The 11,377-nt window shown below is 44.5% G+C and overlaps 1 protein-coding gene across 1 annotated transcript in view; it reads right to left on the bottom strand.

The window, feature by feature from the left end:
• Positions 1–772: 772 nt before the first annotated feature.
• The window catches only part of gramd4a (GRAM domain containing 4a), a 36,877-nt gene continuing 26,272 nt past the window's right edge, over positions 773–11,377 (bottom strand). The window contains exons 6-19 of the mRNA XM_030113560.1: positions 10,849–10,990; positions 10,367–10,392; positions 10,114–10,205; positions 8,926–9,017; positions 8,308–8,356; positions 8,151–8,222; positions 8,021–8,064; positions 7,788–7,897; positions 7,129–7,283; positions 5,592–5,736; positions 4,862–4,955; positions 4,382–4,472; positions 4,199–4,267; positions 773–4,090 (exon numbers count right to left, since the gene is read on the bottom strand). Of these exons, the coding sequence (XP_029969420.1) occupies positions 3,980–4,090; positions 4,199–4,267; positions 4,382–4,472; positions 4,862–4,955; positions 5,592–5,736; positions 7,129–7,283; positions 7,788–7,897; positions 8,021–8,064; positions 8,151–8,222; positions 8,308–8,356; positions 8,926–9,017; positions 10,114–10,205; positions 10,367–10,392; positions 10,849–10,990 (1,292 nt within the window). The 3' untranslated portion in view covers positions 773–3,979. The remainder of the gene's footprint in view (positions 4,091–4,198; positions 4,268–4,381; positions 4,473–4,861; positions 4,956–5,591; positions 5,737–7,128; positions 7,284–7,787; positions 7,898–8,020; positions 8,065–8,150; positions 8,223–8,307; positions 8,357–8,925; positions 9,018–10,113; positions 10,206–10,366; positions 10,393–10,848; positions 10,991–11,377) is intronic.

Below are 11,377 nucleotides of genomic sequence, written 5' to 3'. Positions count from 1 at the left end.
TCAGAAGTCATTGCCACGAATGGCGCCGGCGACTCCGTTATTGTGACTGGAGACGCAGGAGTTTAAAATAAATCACTTCCATCAAAATGCAAATTGGTCTGAACAGCTCCTGATCGCCGCCCCTCCCACGGCGCCGCGTGACGACGGCTCCGTCTGCCAACTCATTCACACACCGACTTCACCTCACAAAGTTCAGAAAAATCTCATTATGGGACCGCTGGCTCGAATTTACTTCTCAACTTCCCTCCGATTCTCTTATTTGAAATTTCCTTTTAAATTTATCTTTGTTCAGTTTGAACTTATTATTATTATTATTATCCTTACTATTATTAATACTCAGAGCTTCTTTCCTTTCAGTCTGCCCAGACAACAGGCTTTGCATTTATATGGAAACATCTAATCTGCTTTTAAAATGCATAAAGTGATCTATTATTTTCTACACGGAGCGCAGAAGCAAAGTCTTTCAATTAAAGAAAATGCAGTAAAATGCTGCTTCTGAAGTCCAAGGCCTCGGAAAAGGTGAAAACGCGCATCTCCTCCTCCTCCTCACTATTGATCCACTGGCCTTCTGATCAGAATAGAGATGGAGAGAAATTGGTGAAGGTTGTATAACATGTGAAAGCACCCTGACCTTTGACCTCCCTGTGGGCAGGATGTGGGGGCTGTAACGAGACAGCTGAAAGACGGCTTCACATCAGGTCTCACAGTGACCTCATGTGGCCGCGCGGGGTATTGCAGCAAAAACTGAAAGAAGACCAGAAGGCAGCAAGACATTAGCTTAAATTCATTTACTTAAATTAAAAAAATGTACATCACATTATGCTTTACAATAGACATATCTTTTAAAAACCCAGCGGTTTGTTTTTTTTTCCTCCACTGTACAATAATTTGTATACAAATGTCCTCCGTCACAGGAAAACAAAAAAGCAAAAAGAAGAAGCGATTGAAACAGATTAACTAATTCATTACTCATTGTGATGACCGCAGTGCTTCCAGACAACACTCAGGTTCTCAAATATTCAGAGCCGGGAGCTGCGGTACAGTTCACACACCGTACTGTACGCTCACCGTGGAGGAGCTGCATATTTAACACGACCATGAGGGACACCGGTTCGAACCCAGAGGGACCCCGAAAGGACAACAGCACTGCTTCAGGTCCACTGTTGCAAAGTTAAATGAGAAGATTGAGAAGTGAGTCATCGGACTATTTATTTGGGTTTGATTGACGATGCACAGGATGAAGCGGTTCAGGTTTGAAGATGGATGGTATGAAAAGTTTATTTTTCTAAATTGCTGCAAACCATGGAGTCTTCTCCTCTTGTGCGTTTTGGCCTCAAAGCTCACCGAGTGAAAGATATGCCGAGTAAAAGAGCTCAAATTCAATTGAAAAAAAAAAAAGTAATTACATACCAGAAACATCTTTCTGATATAAAAACACAGAAACTGAATCATTAAAAATTATTTTAATAGCTGCATAAGAATATCATCAATCTTCTCATTCAGCTAAACAACAGAAGTTCCTTTAACCCATGTACTGGTTCTATGTTCAAAGTGGGAATTTCACGTCCGAAACGCCGATGTTGGCGTTCGAGGCCCCGGCGACCGTCTCCGCTCTGCGCTGAAGCGGGGGATCTGTGGCACACGGTCACTTCCACGACACTGAAACCAGGCGCTGCGGCGGCGGATATGACTCTTCGACGTGCTGGGCGAGCTGAAACGGCTCGTCGTGGTGTTTGTGCGGCTCGTGGGCAGAGACGGTCACGTTTCAGAGACAATGAGGGACAATCAGTTTAAAATAAACCAGTCTTCATTACTCCACAGACAAAGGAACTCAAACTGGACCGTTGAGGGGAAAAAAAAAAAACAAAGATTTTACAACTTTCTGTAAACATGAGCGTAGGCAGAATATGGCAGAAAGAAAACACAAGAAAAAGACATTAAGATTTGGCAAAACAAATGCTAGACATTTATATTGTGATACATTCTGTGCTTCTTTTGTTCTGAGCGCAGCCCAAACACCCACCAGACTACAAGAAGGCTTCCGGTAAAAGCTTTAAGACTACACAGTGAGACAGCGGGGACGAGCGATTCCTCCGGTTCAGAGATCACACTGATTGCTCAAAAAGAAGAAGGAACAGAAGAGAAATGTGTTTGTCTGAACTGGTCTGCTGCGTCTCTGGCAGCTTCATATCCAGTCCTGATTCAACGTGACGGCAAGTTAAATACGATCACCGAAGCCGCCAGCGAGTAGAAACGAGTCCACCTCTTTAAGTAAATATTCAAATGCGGCGGCCTCTCGTCCAGTGAGGAAACTAAACCTGGTGCAGCAGAGAAACAGAGACTTCCTGTCCTGCGTCGTGTCTCCACTCGCCTTATAAAAACACAGCCGAGTGTCTGACGTAGTTTGGCATTAGAATTTCTACACGTCGGGCCGGAGCAAAGACCAGCTTCACTCCCCCCGACGGCGCCTTTTACATAAAGCGACACTGTTCGGTCTGGACCTCACAGACAAACAAAACAACTACATTTACACTCGTGTACTTGAATCCAATCAGATTGATCAAATAGATCTTTCTCTTCTGTTTTTAGCTCCAAGGCTGCCAGGCTCGCTGCTGTGAATTAACACTCCTGCTCTCTCTGCGCTGCGCGGATGGAACTAAATAAAAACGGAGAAATACAATCAAGACTTCACGAACGAACGGCTAACACTGATCAGCTGAAAGTGGTGAGCGTTTCAAATCTAATCAAAACAATTCCAGTTACCAGCTTTTGATAAAGTGCAGGGAGAAAAGCGGGGACGGGGGCGGGGGGGTGGGGACTGAATTATCGCCGTTTGTGCAGATTGTGCCTTTAAAAAGAGGAATTTACAAACGATCGCTCGCTGGGCCTCGTCTCCAGATGGCAGTCAGTATTGTGCTCTTGTCTTGGACACAATCATCAGCACCAGAAACACAGTTTACACTCATCTAAAAAGGCGTTTTTGTTTTTTTTTTCACAAAACAAGAGAAATCATAAAAACAAAGGCATTTTTTTGGAAAAATAAACTGCACAGTTCACATACTGTATACATTTTTTTTTTTTGTCTGTGTGACCGACAGTGAAACCTACAAAGCAATGTCGCTGCTGAAATGTGTCTCAAAACAGAAAAAAAAAAAAAAAAAAAAAAAAAAAGACGACAAACTAATAATCAAACAGCAGCAATGTAAACTAAGAGAAAGGCTCCATCAGTCAAATACTGATCTGACATTTTCACAGCTAGAAATACACATCGAAACATTTAAAAAGGAAAAACTGACCGCTCACACACTCCTACAGTCTTGCTGGGCTTTGCCGAGAGGCACCGATTGCTCTTTCAGTGATTCATAAAGCTAAAACATCTTTGTTCCTACGTGTGTCTGGCAGTTTGACGAAACACCTGTTTTTGAATCTTTTTTTCTTCTTTTTTGATGATATACATTGTACATCCACGCTTCTTGAAATCTTCCTGCTACAGTTGACGTCACTCCGCTGACTTAGGAAAAAGAAAAACACGACCTCAACACACACACGCACACACACGCACGCGCGCTCGCACATGCAAAACAGAAACCAGTGAGAGGTGAAGAAGTCGTCAGCGAGTGCGTTGGTCAGTGAGGTGGGAAGGCGGGGGGGGGCCGGCCCCCCCCTGTTCTCCAGCCTCCAGCTGATTGATAAAAACCACGCCGATCCTCCTCGCGTAGCTAATTCTGTCCGCGATCCGACCGACACCCCCGGATTCGAGGGCGTCGTCCTCGTAAATCCCCTCCGACCGGGCCGGAAGTGAAAAAAAATTCACCGATGTCGAAGCCGCTCGGTGATCTCCGACGAGGAAACGGCTCGGGGTGTGGAGTTTCAGTGTTTTCGAGTTCAGCCGAGACTCAGGAGGCTCTCTGCCTCACGAGGAGGAGGAGGAGGAAGAGGAGGAGGAGGAGGAGGAAGAGGAGGAGGGACGCCGGGCCGTCTAGAGCTCCGCGCTGGCTGGCGGCTTGGTGGTGGTCATCATCTTCATGTACTGGGTGAAGATGGCCTCGAACGCCTCGTCTCTGTGGATCATGGCACCAAACACCAGAGGCTGCGAGAGACAGACGGCGGGCATTAATACTGATCCACACCAGAAACAGAAACTACGCATTTCCTCTGGTATTCTAGTTATTTTGCTAAGTTACTCTTTAGTTTGTACCTTCTGAGTCGACGGAGTGGCTATAGAGATTCCCATCCCACTTCCTGGTAGGACTGACAAGACTTTATACTGTGAAGAAGGAAAAAAAAAAAAAAAAAGTTTTTTGCTTCATATTTTCACATCATGATTTAACAGAGAGGTGAATTCAGAACCTGGAAACGTAGTGCGGCTGGGAGTGATTACCTTCTGGATGTCAGTGATGTCCACCAGCTTGATGACTTTATTCTTCTTGGAGGAGCTGGATCGGGAGCTGGAGCTCTCGAAGCAGAGATAACTGGACGGGAGAGAAACCGGGCCACGTTCAGAGGACGGAGGGCGCAAAATCACAGACTGAGCCGAGCGGACGTCTTGTCAGTCGCATGCTCAACGAGGCAGAGAGATTTAAAGACGAGAGATATTCTCAGGAGGAGAGCCGTCCTGCTCGATCCACCGCTGACGCTCTGACACAGACATATGGAGGCGTGAGGAGACGCTCTGGGCCACTTAAATGTACAACACCGAAACCACTTTTTTTCTCCTTGACCCACTGATACTGCTGCCAGGGTCTGTGCAGTCTTACTCAAAAAAAAAAAAAAATCTCTTGCTCTTTTTGCTTCGCTTTGACAAGAAACCTTTTAATTCCCGCGGTCGAAGGTGTGCTGGAGGAATCGGAGTTTTACTTACTTCTCTGTGACGTACAGCACTCCGTTTCTGATGTAGTCTGTGGGCATCTTCCTGTCCCGGTTGATCAGGCAGCACCTCCAGCCGTTCTCACACACTGAAGCACAAAACGCGAGCTGTCAGCAGCGGAACACACGTTTCTGACTTCAGGGAAAGCAAAACAGCACACAGAATTATCGATACACGACACCTTTCTGGGGCATCGTGAACAGTTTGAGGTGGAGTGGTTTTGTCGTGTTGAAACATGTATTCTTGAGTGTGTGTGTGTGTGTTACTGTAATACTAGAGTGAATGCAGCAGCCTCATTAATATTTAATAATGACATGGATCACGGATCAACTCCTGTTCTTGTTTTTTTTGTCTGAAAATAAAGGATTTTAAAATAGAGAAAAGATAATTGGGGAAACAGTTTATATAAAGAACAATGAATTACATTTAAAACCATTTTTTAGGACTTTATTTATTTATTTATTTATTAAAAACAGGAAACTTTAGTTTTCATCTATTATTGATTTAACTTGATCCCTTTAAATTCATCCTCTTGTGCAGCTTCAGCAGACAAATGTTCCTGTCAGCTGATGGAAAAAATGAATCTTGAAGTGACTTAAAGACAGAAAAACATCCCGTAATGAAGAACAGATGCTTCATTAATGGACATATTCATCTGTGAAGACTACAACGTAACTTTAAATGGCAACATTGTATTTTTAAAGCTTGTAGTAAGGTGCCTCACCCGCCAGAGGGCGCTCAGACTCTGGCAGGTTGAAGATCTCATGGAAAGCTCCCTTCTTGGTGCTGTGAGAGCGACCGGTGTCGTCCTCTCTGCTGACCCCGCAGGGGACGGTGGCCAGGCTGCTCCGAGAAACCACCGGCTGGATCTGAGGGGTGGAGGGAGGACATGGACGGGAAGGGACAGAAGGAATCATGGGAAAAGAGGAGGCGATGAGTTAAAACATGAGACGACAAAGAAAAAGAGAAAAGAGAGAAGCTGGAGGTTACTGGGAGCTCGTCTACAAACGGTTCAAGCTCTACGGAGACAATCGGCCAAACTTAAAAACAGCTCCTTGGCTTTCATTACGGCGTTTTGTGGCTGCTTGTGCGCTGGTCCGCAGCAGGCTCAGGTGTGACGTGCAAAAGCAGAGTGAGGCCATCAGTCACTCAGCACACACCACATTCGCCTGTTAGTTTCAGCTCAGTTTCAGCCCGTTGTAAAATATGCTTGGCTTTACATTTCCGGGTACAACGTCACGTTCCATAACAGATGAGGGGAATAGGAAGGATTCAAAGATGAGAAACTTCACATTTCTGCTCTATGTGCGTCTTAGCTATTCCAAACACGATGCTACTTCTCACCGGGCTTCTATGTCAATGGATTCAAAATGTCAGCAGTTTAAAAAAGTAATAATTAAGAAAAAAATGATGGAATGGAAGAATATCATGATACTTAAAAAAATCTCAAATATTGCTGACTTTTGTCTACGGTGACATTTTGATCCATTTTCTTTACAACAGTCCCAAGGAGTCTCTCTCTCTCTCACACACACACACACTCGCATTCACACACGCACACACTCGGAGGTGAGCTGGCAGCACACCCAGGCACAGTAGAGGAACCGAAGGGGAAACACACCAGAGTCCCTACCTTCTCAGTGCCAGACAGCTGAGAGAGAGAAAATGACAGAGCACACCTGTGACTCAGGCCACAGCAGAGAGACACACACACACACACACACACACACACACTCGCAATACTCGTGTGTGTGAACCAACAGTGCCTGGCACGGCTGTGATCTAATATTGAAAAGAGACGACCGATACTTTGAAGCGTCGGGGAACGTTTTATTTTTTTTGTTCCTCCCCGTTCTGCCGCACCGCAGGGGGTCGGGGGGCCGACGGAGGACACTTCCTGTCTACATGAAAGACTGACGCCGACCTGCAGCTGAGAGGTGGGCCCTAACACACTCCTCCGCGCTGACAACACCACAAATCAAGCCAACTGTGGTGGCACCCGAGCTCCCTCTAGTGGTGTAATGCGGAAAGTTTTTTTTTTTCCCTCCAAATTGTTTTTTACAAAACTTGCAGTGAAAATGACAAACAATAAAATCTGATTTGGAATGAAGATAAATAAATAGCAGCTGTTATTCTGAAAGTTCTGTGCCTGCTTGGTACTGCTATAGCTTTAACTATCAGATCAGTTAGTTTCACCTTAATTCTGAGGCGTGTGTGTGTGTGTGTGTGTGTGTGTGTGTGTGTGTGTGTGTGTGTCGTACCCGCCGCGACACGGTTGCGTTGGTCCGCTCTTTGAGCTGGGGGTCGGTGGGAAGGCTGTTCCACACGATGTAGGGCGTGTCGTACTTGTCCCGGAGCTTCGGACAGCTCTTAAACAGGAAGTCTATGACGAAGAATTTGATTCCGGCGTACAGGCCTGCAGGGAGGGGAAAACGCACACAAAAAAAAATCAATGAAAGAAGAGATTCTCTAGAAAATTATGCAACAGGGGGTTAAAATAGAGCAAGTGAAAAGACGAAACGAGGTCAATTCACACTTCCCCTGTGAGAAATCCTCAAATGATTCGCATTTGTAGAAGTTCCTACATTTTTGGTTCATTTTAAAACTCAAAACCATTAAAAATTGCACATTATCGTCTTTCATATAATTGTAATTTAATGAGGGAACTAAATTTGCATCAACAGCGTTTTGGAAACACAGGGAAGTAAACAAAGTAGTAGTTAATATTGTGGATGCGCGTGCCAACAGCCTGCAGCTGGCCTCACAGGCTGAGGCACAACCGTTACACAAGTTCACCAAGTGAATGCTTCTGTCTGTGCGCTGGATTGCAGTTTTAAGGATTTACATTCACTCGAGGCTTTGATTCGGTATTTACAGGACGCCGGCCGGACAAAGGAGCGCTTGTCTGCGCGTATCTCACCCATCATGAAGCCCATGAGTTTGTACGGCAGGACGCAGGAGGTGATGAACGCCACCCACAGGCAGATGTAGAGTTTGCGGGTGCTCTCCGGCTGCACCCACATGAACAGGCTGACCGGAAAAGATTAAAAAAAAATTTTTAAAAAAAGGAGAAGTGTCAGAATTTCAGGAAGATTTAAAAAAAAAAAAAAAAAAAACTATTGATGTCGAATTTTATCATGATGCTGAACTTACTTCTTTATCTTCTCCAGAACATCTGCCATTTTACCAAAAAGGTTCTGCAAAGACAGATAAAGCACTGATTGGACTGGTTGTCCAGGTTTCCTCACGCTGATGTGTTGGAGAACAAGAAGCTGTGCTTCACCTGCGCTTTCTGTGCAACATCGAGTACGAGCTGAAACTTCTCCGACACCGTCAAGTCTTCCTTCGGAGGTTCCTGCGTGAAACACATTCCGGCGTCACATACTGCAGCAGCGAGCACATCCGGAGGAAACCAGACGGTGGATGACACGCCGTCTTACCATTGGTTCAGACACCTCAGGCACAATGCTCCACTGAATCCTCCAACCTCTGCAAAACAGGAAAAAAAAAAAAAACTTGTTTTCATTTTGAATAAATCATTTTCACTCTATAATCTTCTCTCTGGTTTAAAGTGGCCCAGTTTTCTACTTAGTTCGTCTAGACGAACGTCTGACAAGTACTAATGTGCGCTAATTTCAGATTGACCCCCTAACGCGTCGGTTGCCAGCATCCGCGGCATTGAGAAAAGGGACGGCGCTTGTTTGATATCACAGCGACAATAAACTATTCACCCACTGATTGTCCTTTAAATGCCTCCCTCCTTCCTCGGGCTCAAGTTCATCCGAGCAAATAATGGGAAGGAGGCAGGCAATAAGAAGAACAACATCCACTGACTCATCGGTTAGTTTAACAAGCATGAACTCTGAGGAAAAACCACACTGGAGCGAGTTTCAGTCAGTGTTTGTTAGAAATACACACATTTGTTGTGTGAAAACACACTTTCAGATAATCTATATCACTTTTTTTCTGTATGAATTTGTTTTACTATACTGTATATGTGTGTGTGTAAAGTGCGTCTCCTTGAAAAGGCTGACTGAAAGCTGTGTGCATGTTTTTACCTGGCGATGAGGTAATTTAAGGACAGGCGCAGGATGGCCAGGAAGAGGAACATGGGGATGGCCCAGCCATGCCAAGCAGCATTCATGTAAATCTGAAGGCAAAAAAAAAAAAAAAAAAAAACACACAATATAATCAATATCAGCTTGAGAGTTCAAAGGTCAGTTCATTTAAAGGGATGAGAGTTTACCGAGTTACATTTCACAGCTAATATGCATTAAGTGGGTGCTTCTTCAGGTTAAGGGTTGTTGCTTATTGATGCTGATTAAAGTTTAATCGTTGCGTTCAGTGTGTTGACGAGACTCGTTTGTTTCGACTTAGCAATGCTGAAAGCAGCTGCTGCTCTCTGTGCAGCCTCCAAACTTTCACATTAAATATTTAGAACGAGCTCTAAATATTATTCCCGAGTGGCCAGCGACAGTTGGCTGCCTTCATTGGAGAAACCGTTTAATAAAGACAAACTGGCGAGAGTCTGAAGGCACAGAATCAGGAGCTCGGCGAGTTGAAGCACTCCACTTCGGTTATTAGATGCCGTCGCTCACACGTCAACGCTGAAGCAGCGTCGTTTCTACAGACTGAGCCGGTCAGAATCAATGGGACGGAGATAATTCAGTAAAACCACTGACAGGGGACATTAACCACAATCTGATTAGGCCTCAGCAGCTGTCACCGTCGAGCAAAAATTACTTCACCATTCAGTTAATTTCCCACTTAATGTGGCATGTGTCAGCGCTGTAAGGACTAGATGGGTCTGAATCTTTATGTTTTGTGTTTAAATGGGCACGATGTGACATTTAATTCAAGCCTTTGAGATACTATAGATGGCCAGTTTTCACAGTTTTGCCTCTCCAGCTTTTCTGTTTGGCTGCTCACAGACTATTAGGTAAATAAATCTGTAGACAACACTACTGGCCATTAACTTAAAGCCAAATCTATTGGCTTAATTACTCCTGCTGGAGTTTCTCAGACTCATTATACGGTTTTATGAGTAAACTTTTACAGCAAGGATGAAAAAACTGGGATAAACTTATGACTATGGAAGATAAATCATAACAAATTTCATACCGTACATTTATTCACATTAAACTAAAACATGATGCATTGTACGTTTAAACCTTCAGCACTTCAGCAACAGAATAAAAACGTCAATTGGCATAACCGGCATGTGTTCAGAAACAGGATCCACTCACAATGAAGGCAATAGCTGAGGTGTAGACAGAGTGCCAATTAGATAAGGCGGAGAGGTTCCTTAAGAAGTTGGTGACAGGTCTGGCTCCTCGCTCTGAAACAAACAAACAAAACCAAAAAAAAAAAAAAAAACGGAGCATATTCAGTGGTGTTTATGTCAAATGACAGGCTTGGAGGAGCTTGGTGTCAGTCGTGCTGCAGCGTGCTGCAGTGGCTGACGAGCAGTTTCTCTTCAGCTTCGTTCTGAATACTCACTGAGTCGCCTCATGTTTTCTGTCAACCTGAAGGAAAAAAAAAAAAAAAACTGAAGGTCAGAATACACGTAGGTGCTCACGTAGAAGTATTCTCTATGTATGAAAATTGATCGCGCATGTGTGGGAAAGAAGCGGACACTTCGGCCTTCGTCAGTCTGGAATGACTCATTCGCTTTTATAGGAGGAAAGAAAGAAGAAGCCGAGAACACAAAGCCTCGATTTTCTCCTCTGCTCTCTTGGCACAATGATGGATAATCACACGTAATGATAAATAAGCACAGTGTACATTCAAGGTCTGAAAACTCTATGTTCCTTTAATAACGTGAAAAATAATTGCAGGTCTTTAACGCGGGGCTGCAGCTGAAGCTTGTTTGTACACCGTCCCTTCTCCCCTGCCGCCGTCTGATGCACCTTTTCCTCGAACACCCGCAAAATCGATAGCCGAGGACGGATACTTCATGTTCCAGCGCAGCTCTCACCCACCTTTTAGCACTTAGCGGCTCCTCGGCCTCCACGGTGCTCTCCTCCGGCTGGAAGCGAAAGTCTTCGATGTAAACCCCGAAGCGCTCGTACAGCCACTTCTGCAGCCGCGAGCTCCACACCTCCTTCTGCTGCTGTTTGTCGGCTGATGGGAACAAATGGATCCTGTCAGCTCCTGTTTGCACATTTTTCATCCCCTGGACCAACGACAGCGGCTATCTGTCATGATTGTGCAATTGATGAGATCAGAGCTGTCAGTGGAACTGTTAGATAACTGTACATGTTAGATAAGTATAAACAGTCAGAAATAGATACAATAACTATACTAAAAACTACAGTTACAATAATGAGGTGTTCCTAATTGCACTGCCCTCTGTCCTTGTGTTTCATCAGTAATGGTACATGCCAGTGGAGTCAAATCAAATCCAGCCTGTATTCAGCACCAGAAAGCATCATTAAAATTAGCTTTATGTTGCAATTATATTAATTTTCCCATAGTAATTGCTTGGTTTTGCAAAAATATAGACCTTTC

This window comes from Salarias fasciatus, chromosome 17 (assembly GCF_902148845.1).
Source record: "Salarias fasciatus chromosome 17, fSalaFa1.1, whole genome shotgun sequence".
NCBI lineage: Eukaryota > Metazoa > Chordata > Actinopteri > Blenniiformes > Blenniidae > Salarias > Salarias fasciatus.
Note: the sequence above shows the minus strand (reverse complement) of the source record. Positions and strands in the feature narration are given on the sequence as shown.